General features: G+C 40.0%; 1 protein-coding gene across 2 annotated transcripts in view; it reads right to left on the reverse strand.

Annotated features, from left to right (window-relative positions):
• LOC149482313 (paired box protein Pax-6-like) overlaps nt 1–22,796 on the reverse strand; it is a 44,196-nt gene that overhangs the window by 16,366 nt on the left and 5,034 nt on the right. Inside the window, exon 2 of one of the 2 annotated variants that reach the window (XM_089704224.1) lies at nt 5,558–5,713. In XM_089704224.1, coding sequence (XP_089560350.1) covers nt 5,558–5,713 — 156 coding nt within the window. Of the gene's footprint in view, nt 1–5,536; nt 5,714–22,796 lie in introns of both variants that reach the window. The other variant, XM_089704223.1, reaches the window with a different exon arrangement.

Here is a 22,796-nt window from a genome sequence, read left to right on the forward strand (position 1 = left end):
TCGAGATCGTGAGAAAAACCGCAATTCCTATCTTAAATTCACAATAAATTACCTTCAACTCAGAGAACTAGGTAAAAAATTATTGAATTCTGTAATTCCTAAATCAGTTAGATAATGAGTGCGTGCTCCGAGACAATTACATAAAAAGGTATCAGACGCTGCATTCCGGCAGGCGGCCGCGCGAACTGTTTTTATTCCTTCCGAACAACGGCCCTCCATACCGATCACGCTGAATTATTCATCGCATTATTTATATTCTCATTTTTGTCAACGCCATTCAAGATAAATTCATACGGGTCTTTATGTCTTGATAAAAGTAAAGCTTAACGCCGAAAAGGGCTCTGCGGCGTAAAAAGTCACAGGTCGAGTTTACACGTAGCGGCTACGCCAACCATATTAGGGCCCATTACATTAATCCAATACAGACAGCTATAATAAGTAACAACCACTATTATTCCGAGTAATAACAATAATGGTATAGTGTTGCAAAAATAGTGTTTAATGTTTTGTTATTTCATGCGCGAGGCGTAATGATGAACGTTCCGATTTAACACATCTTATATCACTTTTGTTTACTGAACATTTTAAACTTATCAGTATATCTTATATCTATGATGTAAAAATTACCATAAGCCCGGATGTGGGAGCGCGCCTTTCTACCTTAAAAGTTTAAAGGTAGATTCGCAAAGACGGAATAAAAATATTTAAACTTATAATGTTGGCAATTTCTTTAAAGTCATTTCAAGAAAAATACATAAACAATTATAACAAATATGTAAACACTTAAATCAATAACTACATAATAGGTAGGTATATGCGAACGCAATTGGAACTGACAGCGCGCAACGCTTGCAATGCTAAGCCCCCAGCGCGCCTATATTTCCTTACTCCATGCTCGAGATTCGACATCACCTTTCACTGTACACTGTACTTTGCTAGAATGATTGAAAACCTATAACGTAGTTTTGTTCGCCTCCCGCCAGTACACGCATTTTGATTGATAGGTAAATTGCAGGAGGCTGGCACACTGATCATTTCGCGGTAATTAAATCGGCTAGGAACGTAATCGCATGACCAGAGCCAATTACCCAACGTTGCCTAGGCACTAGGATTGTGCTACCTCTCAAATTGTTCATATTGAGTGAAACTCACGAGCGTTATTCTAACGTGCCTCTAATTTGTAACATTACTCAACAAATACATAAATTCATTGATTATAGTTTATAAAGTTTAGGGTGTTCTTTTTAGGTGAACGTGTAGTGGTCAGTATTATGGTTTTTACTTAAAATGTACATTTAAATTTAAAGATATGGAATAAGAATTGCAAGAATTGTAAAAAATAACCTTCCAATAATTTCGAAATATTTATGCGTATTTTGACAAACAAGAGTAGCTAATTAATCAAAGCAAAGAGGACGGGTACAATACGTGCCCAAAACATCAGTTAATAAATTTCCATACAACAGTCATTTATGGGCGCTTAAAGTCATTACACGGTGCGTCTACAAAGAGAAACAAGATCTTTTAAGCGGCGCAGAAAGGTTCGAATTCTGTTGATTAAATTTGTATTAAAAAGTGGGTCTTTATATTGGCTGGCGCTAACCGTCGGGAAATGCTGCGTCACGGAGCTAATAGATCAAAATCTTTAACAGCAAAGTGGTGTGGATAGCGCTGGTTTATAAAACTAAATGCAACGCGTGTGCTAACGATGCCTGATTCGGTGATTGATGGACTTTTTTGTCCTACATGTTAAATAGCGGTCGCTCCTTCAGAAGCTTGTTAATGAATTTGGAAAAAATATATTGCTATTATTTAATTCTACTTCGTTTGACGATTGATTGTTAAGTGTTTGTGAAATGCGTAATCGGAAAATGTTTTATTTTTTATATATTTTTACTTCTTGGTGAACACTTTAGAACACAAACAACAATAAAATAGGTATACTTAAAGTAGCGAAGACAGATTAATAAATTTGACACAGAATTAATATTTATAAATTAAGTACGCACCTAAATCAATAAATCTAAAACGGTATGTGTAGCTATATTAAATAAATATGAATTTAATATTTTTATGAATTCAGTGAGTATTTTTTATCACATGTACCAATAAACTTTATAAAGTAGGTAAATACTAAATACCTACGTCTTATAACTCGTTTAATTTCAAATTTATTAAGACATGATTATGAAAACAAATGATTAATATATATGCAACAAGTATATTGAAGCAATTGGTTCAATTTTATTTATTGTCATATTTTTCAAAAAACGACGATTGCATCATTTAAATTCAATCCAATAAAAAAATCTTTCGCAATTAAAAAAAATTGATAAAATATTATAAGTTTAAAAATATTTTGAATTTGTAATAACACAATTAGGCTAAAACATGCCTACTAATGTTTCGATTTGATTACTTTCAAATCCTAGAAAAAGCTAAAGGCTTCACAACCCATTATTACGACGAAATACAAAACTTAAAATACCGGCACGGAGAACATTAAAAATTCAAATTAACCGGGAATTGGAGCAGAAAAAGAAAATATATTGTGTAGAAAGAATGTCAACGTGGGTAATTCAATTTTGATTATAGGAGCAAAGCTTAAATACGGCTTCATTACGCGCTGCGGCGACCCGCGGACAATCTTCTACAGTAGGTATCATTAACTTCTACCAAATTTTAGTATATTGGAATAAAATGACCAGCCTGCATTAAAATTATACACACAGTGGTTTTGTTCTTTTCTCTTATAATCGTAAATATACTATTTAAAGTGGTCAAATTGCGCAGTGAATTAAAACGCAATGATAGAGTCTAGTCATGTTTATACACAGTCGTTTTGGTATAGTTATTATACAAACAATCTTATTTTAATGGCACGAATAAGCTATACTTATAACTTAACTCTGCAAAAATTATTTTGTTCTGAAATTTTTCGTTGAAAATAGAAGGTATTTGAAATAAGACTTGGAACATTCTCCTTTACGCCATATAGCTCATGGCTATTTAATTAGGAATTACAATATTGTTATTTATGCGTGCCCATTTCCAAGCACTTAGTGGAGAGTTATTTGAGCTAGATAATGAGTTTTGAACTAAAGCTATGTTCCTATGTTAAATACATAAGTGGTTTTACATGACGGCCCTGGGCGGATCATAGCTAGGCTTCCGTGGGAAACTGACACGTGACTCCACGAAATTACCACGGGCGAAAATTGATTGACAATACACTCGACTACGTATAATTTTATCACAGTAATAACGTGACAGGCTTGTTTATATTGACAGAAATTAAAAGCAAAATATATACAATACTATTGAATTATTACGTCGCCGCACGAATAATGAGGAACAATTAGAAGCCTTTGAATTTACAAGAACCGTCATAATCACACGCTGTGTTAATTTTCATTTTACCACAATCTAAGATTAACATTTAAACGATTTGTAGCATTTATTGATGTTTTGGTTTCCACTTTCTTCTCACAAATCTTTAATACATTATTTTACGAAATGAGATTATCTTTAATTTAGGGGAACAAAGACGCAGTCAAACATAAAATTATGATTTATACAAATAACATGGTATCTGTAATGGTCAGTCACCTATTTCTTAAATTTCAAAGATACCGTTCAGTGCATTTGATTATTGTATAGCAGCGTATAATATCGTACGCGCCAATGCGTTTGAAATCGTCCTTTCACGACTCTTGCGCAAACACAAAGTGGGCATGTGTTTTAATTCTATATTATCCCAGTGTAATAACTAAGCACTGGTAAAATTAAAATTACACCTACAATCTTGTGTCCGTTGCAACGTCACGTAAGGAAAGAATAATGCAAGCAATTAAAGGTTTTTAGTTACATTCTGCTTCCTTGATTCATGTCGATATTGCTAAAAGAGTAGACGAATGACTTATCGGCATCTGAGAACATATCGAGCGCAATATGAAAAGTGACGTTTACATTAATTATAAAGGAAACGAAATGCAGCTAATAATTTGTAAAATCTGAAACACTGATATAGTTCTGATATCGAATGCAGATTAGAATCGAATGCGCTCGCGGCGGTCTCCAGCATACGTCCGCAGCGCGGTGGCTTATAAAACTTATAATTAACACTATGCAAGTTTTATGAATCGATTAGGATCTAAGCTTTCGTCAATAGCAGCTCTCGTCGGCAACAGCCGATTGCTTATCGTTGATTAATTGCAATTGAGATTTTTGCCTCAGACCTATCATTAGGACACAACTAAACACAGTCCTGAACTGAGTCGCTTTCGACAAATCACCGATAGTCATTTAACACGCATATCTCTAATCTGAATGCGGTTTTCTTAATAACAGGTCTTTATCTGGTCTTGTTTATTCCAAAATATTTATTTAAATTGACTATTCGATAAATATTTATAATAAGCATTAAACATTTTTGTCTTGACCGATCAAATTAGATTCCGCGATCTAATTCGAAAAATGTGCTTAAAAAACAGCAGGTAAAATAAAGCAGCAATACGGGAAACCCTAGCTCAATATGGCATCGGTCTATTACGGCATATTGATCATTCTATGCAAGGGTTAAGTAATTATCGCAAATGACTTAGTTGCGAGTTATAAGGGACTACGAGGCTTGCTAAATATCGGTTCTATAAATCAATACAGTGCTGAAGATCGCTATAAATATCAAGTGCGTTAATTGCAGTGGAAACGATACCCAGTAGGCAGAAGTTCTCTTTATCAATTATTATCTGGCTTCGAGCGTTTAACAGCTTTCTGGTGCATGCTTACAATTAAATATGTGATTAAACATACTTTTTTATTTCATTTTTCTGTAAATATATATATATGTTTAGGTGCTACTGGCAAATACGATTTTTCTGTGGCGGACAATGCTATTTTTAAATCTGATTAAATTAAGAATAACTTCTAATTTGTAAATTATGTGTATTTTTCGATTGTTAAAAATAACTACATACTCTTAGAAAAATTATGTGAAGCTTGCAGGTATTGCCGTAATCCACATTCCATCATTCTATGTCTATTAAGAAAATACCTCAGAAATCCTTTCTACAGTATGATATTATTAGTAATGATATATCTTATGGTTTTATTTGTCACTCAATTTTAGTGTCTTTGATAAAAAAATAATATTAACAATTAGTGAAAAAACCTCAAACGCTTACAGTTTTCTGCACTTATAGGTAAAAAAGCTTAAAAGCTATTATGAAATATCAATGATAATCTAAACATTTATTATAGGAATATCTGAAATAATGCCCACAAAATAACTTGCACAAGGCATGGATAGATTGTATTTTTCCCAAATTTCAATTTTCAATTTCTAATATGAAGTTCATAGCGCTCATATAATTTTTAATTTTATAACATTCAAGTGCTTTTTATTATTATTATTTTTTGTAATATGTATTCTATTCTTAAAAGTGTTACTTTTCTCAGCACTCGAAGATAATATACAAAAAAAACTATTTCTTTCCTAATCTTCAAATTAACATAAATAACTAATGTAAAAGCTCACCAAGAAGCTTGGTAACAGCACCTTGCTGGGACAGCACGTGGTGTGCGATGTCATAGTGCCGGAGCCCGAAGCGAGATAACTCCAGCAGCCTCTGCTGGGATAGCAGGGAGGACAGCGGGTGTGACGCAGGGTACAGCGTGCCAGACCCACCGCCTGATGATGATGGTGATACTGGAACTGCAAAAATACTCTATTAATTGAATACTGTAAAAATATTAAAAACAGTTACCTACATACTGTGGTGTAGCTATATTATGTTTTAAACTCAAACATTTAATTAGACTTCTTCTAGAAGCACTTTTGAATCGTCATAACATTTACATTTAACAATTACTATCGATTCGGAAAGCATTATCTATGGAGAAGAAACGGCAAGAAACTCCATAGTTGCCGTCTCTTGCCGGCAACTTATGGTTAAGATTTCTATAGGGATTTGTGTGGATGTTTAACATAGCTATACCGCACGCGGCTTCACCCTCGTACTGAAAGGAAATACCCACAGGAAAGAAATGTTTCGTCATAGAAAAATTACCTATGTCACTGTTTAGCCTCCTCTTTATTTCCAGATACAATACCTAATCCAGAACGGATAATGATTTTAAATTTAAGGTCAATTAATCGATTTAAGGTCAATGGGTTTGACTTCATTTAGATTAGGATACAAAGCTTTTTTTTATTATTAAGTCAGTATTCAATTAATTTTAGGAATAAATAGATAAAAATTTTCATTTTAATTTATTTTGAGAATGTTTGAATATTCTGGATATGTTATGCCTGAATTTTTTTTTAATAAATTTATTTTATGCAAAGATTTTATACTACCTATATATATATTATACAGTCAATGCAATGCAATCCAGTATTCTAAAGAATATAAAATTATACAAATTTCTTATAAAATATCAACATTAAAAGTTTACTTACGAAACTTGTAAATTATAAAATTTACGATAATTGTTTTTGACATTAATAAAATATATTATCTAAAATGGCATCAATTATTGTTTTTCAAAACTTATTTTATATCGTCCTATCGAATGCATAAGAGTGTATAAGTGACTTATCTTGTTATTATTTAGGAGTATGAAATAGCAGAAAGTGGCAGAAATTAGTTTGATTAGTAAATCAATACTAGACCAGATTTTCTCAGCACTTAAATCTGAAATATTTATATCTCACAAAATATGAAAGCTTTACACGAATTTGCTGGATACCTACGTTACATTTCATAAGATATGTAAAAGTGAAAACAAATCAAACTGAATATTAAAATTGTTACTAAATTAATGTATAGGTATTACGATTTTTTTCAATCCCCGGTAATTATTTGCCTTCAAACAATTTGTCCTTTATTGCAACCAGATAATATGCTAACAGGGATCGTAACAATGCTGTCTTATGAACACATCGTAACACTTTCAATTATAAATTAAGCTATTAACTTAATATACCATAATTTGTTTATCAGGTTAAGCATCGAAATTAATGCAAGTGGCATAACTTGTTCATAACTTAACACTTTTTATTAGCGAGCCCATAAGGCGATTTCGTGAAGAAGGGTACAACTGAGTGATACTTTTTTGTGTGAACGAATAAGGTTTTTAGCCTGACTACTTAAGACTTATTATGGCCTGTTTTTACTTCGATCGAGCACTTAGGACTGGACTTAGACGTATAATTTCTGGTGTAATCGCTTTAATAATGGGAGAAAAAAGTGATATTATCTGCCCACGGTCAATAAATTAACACCGTTTAGAGCAAAAATGTAGAGTCTTAGTGTCGCTACTATTATAAATAAAGTAAGCTGGAACGAGTGGATGTTGAAGAGATCGTTCGTGTCAGTGAGTGCGTGTATGTTTTTATTTGGGTGCGTGAGCAGTGAGGCCTTATTAAAATATTTCGAGTGGAAACTGGAAGGACCACTTAGTGGTGCGCGGGAGTTTCACGCCTGAGCTGATATAACATTAAGTCGACAAGATAGCTTATTTGTGCTGAGCTGAGGATTAGGGCCAATAAATCACTGATTAGAATGTATTGACTGGCGTTGACTCCGGCGCTCGGTCCTCTCTCTTATTTATTGACCCGTGGCTTTTAACTTTTTACGACTTCATTATTATTTATGTATCGCGTTAACTACACGCGTTATTTATTTAATGAACGACTAATGCAAATTTTACACAGCTTATCGTCTATGAATTGATCAAAGACAAGCGTGCGTTTTTAATTAATTATGAAAATACAAACAGGTTTATAATTTCGATACTCTCGATACGAGCAATTGTGTCCTTAATTGTGAGCACGTCCGCTCATTGGAAAATATTTATAGATGTAAATTTAAAATTCATGTGTTTAATTTGTAAAAAGCGTGTCGTCGTAATGAAAATGATAAATTGTTAATTTAATTATCATTTACTACTTTTTGTTGTGTAATTGTTTAAGGAGTTAAGGGTAACATTCGTTTCTGTACTCCACAAGCTTCACCTGCGCAAAATGTCAATGCAAACTAATGTAAAGGGGAAAAAACAACGGTTTGTCCGAATGCAAAGTAGTGTTTTATTAAAAATATTGTTTTACCACAGTGTAGCCGCTATTAATGTCGCCATGCGGCGGAAAATTACCACCTTGAGTGTAAATTTCAATATGAGATCGAAAGTATGCTCGCATAATGCCCCCCTTGCGCATGTAAAGTGCATTCTAGAACACTTATGCGGAATCATTGGAAAAAATACACAAGTATTATGGATGTGAGCAGAAATAAACACTGATTTCGTTCAAACTCCATTAATATCAAGAACCGCATAATTTGTGTTACATTGACTGTGAAATTATTTGAATTTATTATCATTTCGAAAAGGTTTTTTCCCCATAAAAGCTACACAATAATTTAGAATGTTATAATTAGCATAATTTGTGTGAGTTAATCAATTAAATGATGACGATGAAGTCAACACAGAAATTAATATACCTAATCATTCTTGTAGATACCTAGATACAATTATTTACATTTTAGATATTTCACTTGATAACGGAATTATATTTTTTCCTTCTGTAATATTATGTCTGATATTCAAGATGTTTATATTTGGTTATCTTATTCGAATAGTTGAGCCCTGGTTTGAAATCCGGAAAGAGTCCTTAGCCCATGCATCGCTTATATATAGGTAAGGGCCGATTTTTCAATGCTTGGATAAAACTTATTCGTCGAAGAATGTATAAAACTACCATTTTAAAAACGTATTCTAATTGCCCGTATTTGACAGTTTACGTGACATTTTAATATTATCGTGTAATACTTTATTGGACGGATAAGTTTTATCCAAGCATTGAAAAATCGGCCCTAAGTCGATATAATTAAAACATCACATAATTAATTTAAACAATATCTTTATTAGAAACATAATATTGTTATAGCTTTGTTAGGATTTATATAGTTGAAGTTTTGATGCATTAGAAGGAGGCAATCTCAATTAACATATTAACAATCAGTAAGGGATGATTTTTTATGTAGAGCTGGTGCTATAAATGTTTATAGCACCAGCTCTACATAGTATATGTTTACTATAGATATTTATATCTACTCGAGTAAAATCTATAGAGTGCATATTTATATATAGGACAAAATTCCCTTTTTGCAATGAGGGCAACAAATATATCATCGCTACTCTTTACAGTCAATTTGTGAAAAATTTAACTGACAGTCCAAAGGGTAGGTATGTTCTTTAGAATTAACAGTTATAACAGAAAATTAATTTGGGTTTTATACCGATTTCATATGTACCTCTGAAAAGCAATGCTCAATGTAGTTAAAGTATGTTACTGTTCCTTTGCCAACAAATATAAATTGCTGAGCTCTCAAATTTCGGATTGAAAACTTGCCTTGTCCTATATCTTTTTTATCCGATGATGCCTTGATTCCTGGCAATCCCATCATTTCTCTGAAGCGTGTCGCAACCTATATTTTTTATAGCGAATACTTATGGACGCCTTTTGTTGAATACCACGCGATATCACCTTTGCTCTTTAACTAACATATTTTTTAGGACACCATAGAATATTTTTATTTTAATTTTACAATACTGCAATTATAGATTTTTATAAATACATTCAGTACCTATAATTACATTTACAAAATTAAACAAAATAATTATTGAAAACAAAACCGCTGAAAAATTGTTAACTTCATCGTTTATTTCAATCACTTTTTATTTTTTATATGTAAAGGTATTTTGTAAAACTATTGTAAGAGCCATAATTATTGAAAATAATCTCACAGAGTTACATACTCATTACATTACGTATTACACTGCCGCAAAGCATCAAATAGATATTACTATAATATGAAGTAGAGATCAAAATCCATGGTTTAGGTTATTTAGGTTATTATAATTTACTTCTTACGTCAAAGGTAAGGCTAAAATATAGGTATTTTCACTCCAACCAAAATTAAAACATGACAAAACAACAAAAATGATATTGCTTCGTGATCTTAGTTAATGCTAAAACAATTCACAAGCATTTACATAACCAACAGGAAAAAAAGCTACAGCAATCCTTTCTATTCTTAATGTTCAGTTCTTTTAAATACCAATTGTTGGAATGTCGAGTCAAAAGTTCGCATTTACAATGAGATCGACTGATTTAATAGTCAGTTAAGAGCACATTCAGCAACGGAAGTGAGCTTTTAATGTATAAATCAATGGTCTTGCCTACCACAGTCGCTCGTTTGCTTTCCATATGGAAATCGTATTTGCTATTACTAAGGACATCGTTTTTACATCGCCTTCCAATTATTCCAACGTTTTATTAAACGGTATGTTGAATGGTCGGAACCGCTACGTTTCAATATTTAAATCGACTTCGAGACCACACTTTCCTCTCAATGTTGTAGAATAAAACTGGACTACTTCTCCTATAACCTCTACTTTATAAGTTAACAAGATCATTATCAATTTCACGTGCTGGTATTTTGATGTATCAATTGATAAGATAAATAGCCTTGTTATAGGTAAAGGTGTGCATTTTTTCAGTATTTACCTACTGTTAATTGAAATTGTTTATAAATGTTACATTTTAATGGTTCGCTTAAGTTTTAAAAAACGGACATAAGGGTTTATACCTATTCATGACTTGTTTAAGGTATTACTCGTTACTTTTGTATTTAATAAAAATCTGAGTAAAAAGAAAATTGTATCCTACATATAAGCAAACGCGAATTGCATGTTAAATATTATAGGACATAATATTATGTATAACCATATAGTCAAGGGTCAGAATATGGCAGTCATAATGCAGAAGAGATCAAATTAAAAAGTAAAACAGCATAATTTTCAGTTTAAATAATTAACTATTATGTCAAATTGCGTAAAACGTAATAAAATAGGGTATAAATCCTTGAAAAATATATTTTTCTTGGGTGGAAAAAAAAGATTGTTTCTATAAATATGTTTTTATCCTGAATCGTTATTATTTGAAAATACCTATAACATTAGATATAGATATAAAGATATGTTCTTATTAATTGTAAATCAGACAACATTCATACGAGCTACGAGTTTTATATTTTATAACCAGGTCTGAGCGGTGGTGACATAAACAGAGCCAACTCTTAATTGGACTCGGTAGGCACGGTAAGAAAATATCCAGTTAGTACACATACATGAGTATGCACAAGTGTACCAAGTACCCACTCACGTCAATATCAGCCAGCTTTAAACCCCATAAATAAAGTCGCATTTGTCTACTCATTAGGCCGCGGCATTTTCAAGCCCAACTGATAATTATGCGTGATCACCATTTAAATGGTAATTACATACAGTATTTCACTTGATCAAGCGGATTTCTATAACAGCTTAGGTAAAGAGAGCGTTTCGTAAAATGAATGAAAAACGAATACCTCGCAAAAAGTTAATTTGTTATTTCGTTGTTTTTATTCTCTAAAAACTGCGAGATCCATTTTGTAATTGCGATTTACAGGTAAAAAATGGATATAACTGGATTTATTATTAACAGAATATTCTGTCATCGAACTTACCGTATTCGTGCGCTTTTTTTATTTCATACCCTATTTTATTTGGTTGAATTTTAATTCCTGAAAGTGATTTCATCGCTTGGCATTGCATTGAATTGATATTATAGAAATTTATTAAGTCGCATTCATAGTTATTTATATTATAAGGTACCTAATCTAAATCAAAAGATTAGATGTACTGTCATCATTTATGCTATTATTTTTGCATGATAGTATTCTTATCGCTACTTTGCTCAGACTGCAAATGTGAACTATTATGATTTGGTGCAAGAAAAGATTTCAAATTCGAACATCTGCAAAGCACCTGAGTCCTTTAATTATGAATGCAAATTAAATTTGGTTCATATTTCTAAACAAAACCTGTATAAATAAAACGTTCTTTCACTAGAGGCTTTACTTTTAAAAATCAAAGTCCGGAATACTTCCTCGTAAAACTTTTCATGATAATAATTAGCTGTTTGTATTGTATTATTAACAGAAAACACAACGTAGGTAACGTTGTATTTTCTGGTTGACCTTTACAGATTTCATCATAGTATTTGTAATTATAAAGACTAACGGCCAGTTTCTGCATTCAGTATTTTGCCGTTACTTGAACCTCTCAAACCATTTTAAATGCTGCTAAAATATTTTCTTGTATGTGACATGAGTTTGCTCAAACCTTAATAAAATCATTTCTAAGTTCATTTGATTGAGGCCGAATCCGGCCTTAGGTCTACTTCTAGTAAAATGGCAATACAGTGACCTGATAATAGCCACGCAAATACATATCATATTATTTTTATAAGCCGATACACGTGTATTGTTCGTACTAACTAATGATGCAAGTTATATATAAACTTCACTCTGCCCTCGCCCCGAGGAAGGAAATGAAAATCAATTACTTTATACATTGTTAGAATAGAACTAATCCAATTTATATAGATAAGTTTTTGTAGTGTTTACTCGTATTGAGATTGTATCAAATACGGAAAGTGACATATATGGACAAAATTTTACATTGATTAAATATACAAATACCTACTAAATAAAACTCCAAAATATTAATTTATTTGTGTGCTAAAAAAATATATTCACGTTTGTCTAAATACTTAGATACCCGAGAAAATACAAAATTGTTCAAATGTATTTTAATTCAGCGCCGTAGCGGGGTTTCAATTATTCATTCGATAAAATTATTATTGGTATATAAGCTGCTATATTTGTATTTATTTTTTGTAATTGCATGATATGAAGTGTGTTTGATTCAAAACAATTAAAAAAAGTGCTTACACTTTACAGTTTCAAAAATGTAAATAACACCTTTTCAATAAATAAACAGAATTGAACCATCATCCGTGTTGTAAGTTTCTAGGTAAAAGTTAAAATACGTGAAAGGTGTCTGAATTAAATGTTAAAATCAACATTATATAATTACCTATATCAAATCGATGTTGATGATAAATTGTGTTAATCAATAAAAAATACTTATTTCTAATATTATGTAGTTGCTCAACCTTTATCAAGCACAAGTCCGATCGTGCATGGAATACTGCTCTCACCTCTGGGACGGTTCCGCCAAGTACCAGCTGGAGGCGCTTGAGGCGATGGAGAGGCGTGCCAAGAGGCTCATAAACGACGATGACCTAGTAGGCAAAAAGCTCCAGAGCCTCGGTCACCGCCGCAGAGTGGCCAGCTTATCGGTCTTCTATCGGATACACTTTGGAGAGTGCGCTGCGGAACTGCACGATATCGTTCCGCCATCCCCGTTCTTCTATCGATCGTCGAGGCGCACAGACTCTAGGCATCGCCATATGGTGGACGTTCCATGTACCCGGACTAAGCGGTTTGGTTCCACATTCTTTATCCGAACCGCGAGGGACTGGAACATGCTTCCTGAGTCTGTGTTCCCCGACGAGTACAATATGGGGGTCTTCAAGCGTAGAGTGAACAGGTACCTTCTAGGGAAGCACGTTCCATCTTAGACCACATCTCAGCTTAACATCAGGCGAGATTGTGGTCAAGCGCTTCCCTATTACCAATAAATAAAAAAAAATAAAAAAAATAAATGTAGACGTAAAAGAAAAAGTCGAAAATGGCCTGAATTGCTTCGAGAAAAGGATGGTCGGATGTGCCGCTTCTTTGTCCGATTTGGCGGGCGCACTCCCGTGCCCCCAGAAAATTTTCAGAAACCAAATCACCACAAAGTTCAATTATTTTGGTATCAAATCTTAAATTAACTTTTTGTTTTGTTGTATTGTAGAAATTTTTTACAAAACCTAGGATGTTTTTGAAAATAATCTATTTAACTATCAATATAGGTAGGTACTTATAATGATTTTCCTATACAAATTTCTTTTTTTCCTTTTAAGGACTTAACCAACTTTTTGAATAATTCAATAATGGTTAAATACACATCTAGTGTTTCATAAAGCTATTTAACATGCAACAATTTCTTAATAAATTTACTTTTTGTAAACATTGACAAAGAGACAGACAACGGAATTCTGCAGACTCCATAAGAAAATGAGGATCCTTTTAAAGGACCTAAAGGCTCAACCCTACCTTTATCTTTAAAAGGAAATTATTTATGGCGAATTACTCGTAGGTATATTTTTTGTATTATTGTAGGTGATCAAATGCTGTCTCTATTCTCATCTTATGACAAACATTTTATAATAAATTAAAAAATCAATCTTTTCATATTTTTTACAGGTATTTCAAAAATCTAAAATACCTATTAAGAGGTACAAGTCATTCATCTTTAACTAATTGTGCAACTGTTTAAATATCTATATATAGAAAAATAATATGATAACTTTCATTCAATCAAGTCAGATAAACGCAGCAGGTTTCATATTTTGTAATTTTGAAATATATATTATAGAAGTAGATCAAAAACATGAACCGGTTTAAACACCAGAATATTAATTCATACTTATTGTTACGGACGACAACCCCATGTAAATAGCTTCACCATGTCTTAAGTATTTTTTAATGTATAAAGTTCCTTCGTGTGTTTTTATTGTAGAATAGAGTAACGTTTTATAGTGTGTTTTTTGGTAAACTTTTATAATGTTTTGTGTGATACTTTTATTATGTAATTAGAGAGTTTATAGTACGTTGTTATTTTGCTATATTTTATTATTATATCGAGTCTATGTAAAGTATAACGTAGTAAATTCATTTGTTAGACGCACGCGGCACTTTTACCACCGTCGGGTGTATACTGTGTAAAAATGCACCACTAGCCTACGGGGTACGGCGTCTTACCCACCGTCGGGAGTAATCCCTATAGTTTTGTATAAGAGAAACGACTTTTGACCGCATAACACACAAGATCCTTACCACTACCCAATGCCCCGCGCGGCTCGTGAGGATATTGCACTCCTTCCTCACGGACCGCTCCTTTCACGTTTCCGTGTCCCCCGCCATTTCCCGAAACCACTCTGTGCAGGCGGGTGTCCCGCAGGGCAGCTGTTTATCGCCCGCGCTATACTCCGCCTACACAGATGACTTCCCCTCCCCCGCGCCAAATTCTAATCAAATCCTCGCGCTATACGCCGACGATGTAGCTTTAATCGCCGCATCGTTGAATACAACGCATGCGATGGTTAAGGCGCAACGCTGGCTTGATGAGTTGCCTGCGTATTTCGATCGTTGGCGGATATCTGTTAACGCGCGAAAGACACAGGTGATTCGGTTCGGTGGTTTGACTCCCTCCCACCAACTCACTTTGGCTGGTGAGCAGATCCCATGGTCCGATACCGTCCTTTACCTAGGTGTAACTATTGATTGCCGGCTTCGCTTTAACAGCCACGTGAAGCAGGTAATTAACAAGTGCAAAGCCGCCCACGCCATACTTCGTCCGGTGTTATACTCTGAACTTCCGCTGCGTATAAAGGTAAGCGTTTATAAAACCTACCTACGGCCGCTCCTCACGTACGCCGCGCCCGCCTGGTATGTGTATGTGTGTGAAAGCCTGCGCCGCAAAATGCGTGCGCGGCAGTCACTCGCATTACGCGCTATCGTCGGTGCGCCGAGGTATGTGAGAAACGAGCTAATACGTAGCGATCTCGGTGTAGAAACGCTGGATGAGTTTATCCTTCGTCTCTCCCAAAATATGTTCTCGCGGGCGGACGCCTCCTCTCATTCCCATCTCCGAGAGATTGCTCCGCACCGCGCCATTCCCGGGTCGCGTCGTCCAAATCCGCGCGATCTACTACCACCCCCCTCTCCTAAGGCGAACACGCCGTCCTCACCACCGGCATTGCAAACAATGCCGGCGCCCCATACCGCGCTTCCAGCGCCACCTACCGCCCACGCACTTTGTGCGCCCCTCACTATTCCCTCCTACCAAATCCACTCCCACGCGCAAATAGCGCAATCCCAAATAACGCCCCCACCCCCGCAAGCCCCGCCTGCGACGGCGCTCTCTATCGCGCCGTCTGTCGCCTCACCCTGCATAACTCCTTCACAGTCGGTACACAACGTACCCAGCCACTCCTACGCCTATCCCCACGCGCAATTGGCGCCTCCCACCACACCCATTGGTTTTATGTCGCTCCCGTCCCCGTCCGTCCCCGGCCTAAAAAGTTCTGGCCGGGCTCGAAAAAGAACAAGGTCGGTTGAGTCATTGGAAACATCCAAAAGGTTCAAACAGTCGGGCACAGTCTCCTATACTGTGCCCCAATCGACAAATAATTTTGTTCCCAAACAGGGCGATTCGTCCTCCCATTAACCCGCCCGTATTAGCGGGCGGCGCCATACACCTGCTGCAGAGGACGAATCGTCCTGAACAGCATCCCCCACGCAGCCTCCTAACGGAGGCCGCGTGTGTGAAGACCCTTGCTGCGCTGCATAACACACACCACTCCGCACAGTCAAGAGCTCATCACTTGAGCAACAGCAAGAAGCAAGAAGTCTCATGGTCAACAGTCGTCGCTCAGTGTACCTACTACTATTGTATATAGTAATAAGAAGCTATTGTACGTCGTTATTAAGAAGAAATTGTACGTCGTTATTATCAAGAAATTGTACATCGTTATTAAGAAGAAATACAGTCCACTGAATTAAGAAAAGGCGGGTTTTATTACATCCCCAATTGGCCCCCCATAGAGGTTGGCCCTTCGGAAGCCGGATCAATAAGAAACCGGTACGAGCGTTAAGAAGACCTGGTTGAAGACCGAAGAGACCCAAGTAACATCAAGATCACCCAACGGTGCGACGGGCAGGCGTTTGCAGTGCAGAGCGGCGCAACGAGTCAGCGCAGCGAGCCAGCACAGCGAGCAACGCAGCGAGTCAGCGCAGCGAGTCAGCGCAGCGAGTCAGCGGCATCGTGGTGATCCAGCTTCAATTAAAAAACGCGGTTTTCACCGCGCCTCTAATTCACAGCACCTAACGGTGTCAAAGGCTGTGAATTCAGAGCTTAACGCTGTTGCAAGACAGTGGTGCAGTGCGTGGTGTGACACTGCCGGTTCAGTCGAAAGGCGCAACGGGCGTCGAACCGAAAAGCACTGCTACGCCGGTAAGGTGTTGGACGGTATTGGGACCGGACTGTAGGTACTGCCAAAAGCACCGGACACTCCCGCCGGTGACAGAGCACCCAGTACTTTCCAGCACTCTCTGCCGGGTAGGCCCTCCCTTTCCTATCCTTATATTCCATCCCTGAAGGAGCATATCTCGGTGCGAGCCGAGCCCTCCTGAAGGTCTGTTAGGGCCAGTTAGGCAGGTAGGGGGGCACCAGCGCCCGAAGAAGATGCCAACAACGCGCAGTCAGACTACGGGGGACGCGAATAGGGTACACGCCGAAGGTCCTGCGTCGGCATCGACCGACACCTTTGAAGTCCCGGACACACACGTTGGGGTAGGCACGACGACACCCGCGATGACGACACCCGCGACGATAGTAGGAACGCAAGCTAGGCGCACCGCGGCGCCATCGGTTAGATCACAACGCTCGACAGTGAGCGTAACGGCTAGGATCAAACGGCGAGAGTTAGAAACCGCGGAAAAGCTAGCTGCATTTAGGCGGGAAGAGCTACGCATCGAGGCCGATTTAGAACGAAAACGACTCGAGGCGGACGTCGTCGATATTCGGGAAGAAACGGATAGGGAAAGCGTTGAGGGAGAGATTATTAAACATCGCGTGAACGATTGGTTAGAGCGAAGCATGCCACGGGGGGAGCCGGAAATCCCCAGAGCCGCGATAGGAGCAGAGGCGAAGACGCCGCGGAACCACTCGCCAGAGGCACGGCGGAGTACTACAGGGATTCGTGAGCTGACGTCTCGTCGCGTACCGGATAGGCATAGGGACCAACGATCACCGTCGCCGCGGCGACAGAGCGATATAGAAAAACTCGCGGTTACGTTAGAGCATCTAACGAGGAATCGACCGACATCAAGGCAAGCTATGGAGTTGCCAGGCTTTAACGGGGCCCCGGGCGAATGGCTACCGTTTAAAGCAGCGTATGTAGAAACAAACGCGCAGTATAGGTTCACGGCAAGCGAGAATATAGCACGCTTAAGGTCTTGCTTAAAAGGAGAAGCGAGGCAAGCCGTATCCGCGTTATTGTTTACAGCGAACGACCCGGACGTTATACTAAAGACATTAGAGCAATGTTTTGGGAGACCGGAGGTTATTATAGACGGCGCTTTAGAGGACATTAAGCGTCTGCCGCGTTTAGGGACCGCGCCCAACGAAATAAATCAGTTCGCGATAAAGTTGCAAAATATAGTTACGATAATATCGTGTCTAGATGAGCGAGGATACTTGCAAAACCCGATGTTAGCGCGAACGGTAGTAGACAAGTTGAGCCCGCACATGCGGTCACGCTGGTGCGATTATGCGGAAGACCATGGAAATTACGCGGAGCCAGAGATTACGACACTATCACGCTTCCTTATGCGAGAGGCGGATAGGAGTCTAAGGCACACTTTCGCGTCCTCGGGGCTCGCTATAGGCGGTCGAAGCATCGGTAGGTATAACGAGCCGGCACAACGTAACGAACGCAAACCGATGAAAGTATACGCCACCGCGGCGGTGGAGAGTAAGGACGTATGCTTTTGTTGCGGGGCGGAGCATAAGACGTTTACGTGTAAAAAGCTATTAGCGATGCCAGTTCAAAAACGATGGGAATGGGCGAAAGAGACACACGTATGTTTCCAGTGTCTGAATAGCAAACACAGACGTTTTCGATGCAAAGCAAAACGCTGTGGCACGGAAGAGTGCCGGGAAGGTCATCACGCGTTATTACATTTACAAGAAAAGAAAAATAGCGAACGTGAAAGCGAACACAGCGAGGACGTAGCCGTACATACGGCGTCCATCCACGCCACGACGGCTCTCAGTAAAGTACTACTTAAAGTTTGTCCTATCACCGTCAGAGGCGCTGGCGGTGAAGTAGAGACGTACGCGCTACTGGATGAAGGGTCCACAGTCACCTTGATAGACGATGAACTCGCAAACATCGTGCGCGCACAGGGGCCAACGCAGCCGCTAAGTATAAGGGGTATCTCGTCTGCTACGAATGAGAACGAAAGCAGGAAAGTAGAGATTAGTGTACGCGGCCGCGGCCAGAGCGATTTCAAACAAATAAAAGCGCATACGATGAGAGACTTGCGTATCGGTAGTCAGACGGTGCGAGCCGAGTATTTAGTACACTCGCACCTAACATCGTTAAGGTCACGTGACTTGTGCTACGAAAACGCGACGCCTAAAATACTAATTGGAACGGACAACTGGCACTTAATCGTTTCGCGACGCTTATTGGTCGGCGGGAATGACGAACCGGCGGCGTCACTTACCCAGTTAGGATGGGTCATTCATGGGACCGCGCCGCGCCGATCGATAACGCGGGACGATGAGAGGGTGTTACACGTCGTGAGCGATAAGGAATTTCAAAGTAACACAGAGGACGAAAACCTGCGCGATAGAGTGGAAGCACATTTCGGAATAGACGCGTTAGGTATTTCAATGCGTGTGAAACCGTGCGAGTTAGATGAACGCGCGGTACGAGCCTTCGAATCGTCGGTCGCGCTGAGGGACGGGCATTATGAGGTGGGACTGCCTTGGAAGAATAACGATATAATAATGCCACCTAGCTACGAAGCGGCCCGGCGACGATTACAAGGAATCGAGTTGAAAATGGATAGATCGCCGTCTTTTAAAGCGGATTATACGGCGCAAATAGACAGGCTCATCAAGGAAGGATACGCCAAGAAGTGTGAAGGCAGCACGCACGCGACGCACGAACTAGATACGCGACTTTGGTACTTACCGCATTTCGCGGTAACGAACCCGAACAAACCGGGTAAGATGCGGCTAGTATTCGACGCAGCAGCGCGCGTGGGAGGCCGCTGCCTCAATGACGTATTATTGGATGGGCCCGACTTGTTACAATCGCTCAACGGCGTGTTATTTCGCTTCCGGGAACGACCCGTAGCAGTATCGGCCGACATAAGAGATATGTTTTTGCGAATAAAAATACGTCCGGAAGACGTGGCGGTGCAGCATTTTCTGTGGCGAGGGGACGACCGAGTAGGTCCGCCGCAGAAATACGTCATGACATCCATGATATTCGGAGCGAGGAGTTCGCCTTTCTTAGCACACAGCGTGCGTAATAAATGCGCTCAAGATCATCAAGAATCCCACGCACTAGCTTACGAGGCCATCACGCTTAATCACTACATGGACGACTGGCTGGGTAGCTTCAGCTCCGCGGAAGTGGCCGCCCGCACCATACAGGAGGTTAGAGAAGTCTACGAACGCGCGGGTTTCCATCTAGCAGGATGGAGCGCGAACATAGAGGAGTTACTCGCACCTGTATGTAGAGAGGATAGAGCCGGCGCTCCGCGTGAGCTAGGTGCCAACGCCCACGCATATGAAAAAACGTTAGGCATCCTGTGGTTATCGGGTAGCGATGAGTTAGCATTTAATACGGCAATGAATAGGATTCCGGGCGACATTAAGAACGGGCAACGCGTACCAACCAAGCGAGAGGCGCTAGCGACGGTTATGGCGTTATTCGACCCACTCGGCTTGTTGAGCCCGTATACGGTCACAGCCAAGATTATGTTGCAGGGGCTGTGGCGCAAACAAGTCGCGTGGGACGAACCATTGCCCGTCGAGGAGGCTGAAGCCTTCAGCGAATGGTTATCAGATATACGGTACATAGAAGCGTTGAGGTTGCCGCGCTGTTATGAAAAGAAAGAGATAGCAAGTAGGCAATTACATGTGTTTTGCGACGCGAGCGAGCAGGCGTATGCGGCGGTCGCGTACTGGCGATTTGTGAACCATGACGGCAGCGTGTCCGTGGCGCTGATCGCAGGAAAAGCCAGAGTAGCTCCCATGAAGGCGCAAACGATACCGCGGCTCGAGCTGCAGGCGTGCCTAATAGGCGCACGCCTAGCGGAGTCAATTATGCGCGAGCATCGGGAACCGTGCGAAGCTACATTCTGGAGCGATTCGAAGACAGCACTGCATTGGATTAGGAACGAATCCGCGCGATACACGCCGTACGTAGCGCACAGGCTCACCGAGATCACCGAGTTAACAAACGCAAAGCAGTGGCGATGGGTACCAACAGACAAGAACGTAGCAGACGCCGCCACACGAGCAGGAAATACCGCACTTACGAGCACGAACAGCTGGTTTAGGGGACCGCGATTCTTATTAGAATCGCCCGAGACGTGGCCCCAAGAGAGCGTAGGAAAGCCAACAACAATTTCATGCGAAATCGTAGCGCACGCGACAGTAGTAACACCGTTGATAGACGTAACGCGGTTCTCAACGTATACCCGATGCGCCCGGGCGTTAGCGCGCGTTTTATTGTTCGTCGCTAAATGCCGTAAGCAAATACGAACTATGGACGTAACGTTGATGGAACAGGCAGAACGGACATTGTTGAAGCAGGCGCAACGAGAGAGCTTCGCAGATGAAATCAAGGCGCTCGAGTGCGGCAGAGGCGTCCCGCGCACTAGCCGCGCGTTTAAGTTGAACGTGTGTATAGACGAAGACGGGCTATTGCGCTTGAGAGGACGGATTAACGCAGCCGACGTTCCTGAATTAAGAAAACGGCCGGTCCTACTCGACGGCAAGCACCCGCTCACACGTCTCATCGTCATTAAAGAACACGGTGAAAACGCTCACATCGGTCGCGAACACGTAGTAAATAATTTACGGCAAAAGTATTGGATAATAGGTATACGCGCCGTAGTAAAATCGGTTATAAGTAAATGTGTCACATGCACGGTGAAGAGACGCAACCCAAGTGTGCCCATAAAGGGCAACCTACCGCGGGTACGACTAGACATGTATTCCCGTCCATTCGCGAGTACAGGAGTAGATTGTTTCGGCCCGATGACGGTCACGGTAGGTAGGCGCAGAGAGAAACGGTGGGGAATGCTATTCACGTGTATGACAACGCGCGCGATACATTTAGAGATCTTACACAGCCTGAGTACGGACTCAGCCATAATGGCACTACGTAGGATGGCCGCGCGACGCGGGTGGCCAGCGGTTATAATGAGCGATAACGGTACTAACTTTCGCGGCTCCGACGTCGAATTAAGGCGCGCCTACGCAGAGTGGCTGCCAGAGTTGGAAGGATGCGCACTGGGAAAAAGAACAAAGTGGAGGTTCATCGACCCGGGCGCACCCAACCAAGGGGGTAGCTGGGAGCGGCAAATCCGTACGGTTAAGAGCGCATTGACGGTTGTATTAAACGAGCAGGCACCCCGGGACGAAGTGCTACAAACGTTAATGAACGAGGTCGAGTTTACGGTAAACTCGCGACCGCTTACGCACGTCTCAGTCGACCCTGAGGACCCGGAAGCGTTAACTCCGAACCACTTCTTACTAGGAACGGCAGACGGTATGCCAGTGATAGGTTCCAGTAACCGGTTGGACAAGCGGGCTTGGAGGGTTGCGCAAGCGCTAGCCGACGCTTTCTGGGCTAGATGGGTGAGGGAGTATTTGCCTACGCTTACACCGAGGGGAGACGCGGTACGGTCGACACCGAACGTCAAGAAAGGGGACGTGGTGTTGATAACAGACGGCATATTACCGCGCAACGTGTGGCCTTTAGGGCAAATAGAACGTGTGTACGAAGGGACGGACAAGGTGGTGCGCAGCGCCGACGTAAGGACCAAGGGGGGGATTTTTAGGCGACCCGTTAGGAGGTTAGTCGTCCTCCCGTTAAATGAGGGCTCCGAGGTTCTGCGCCGGGGGGAGGATGTTACGGACGACAACCC

This window comes from Colias philodice, chromosome 15 (assembly GCF_061535455.1).
Source record: "Colias philodice isolate Cphi_HAF_F1 chromosome 15, ilColPhil1 Martin Lab GWU primary, whole genome shotgun sequence".
NCBI classification, from domain to species: Eukaryota; Metazoa; Arthropoda; class Insecta; order Lepidoptera; family Pieridae; genus Colias; species Colias philodice.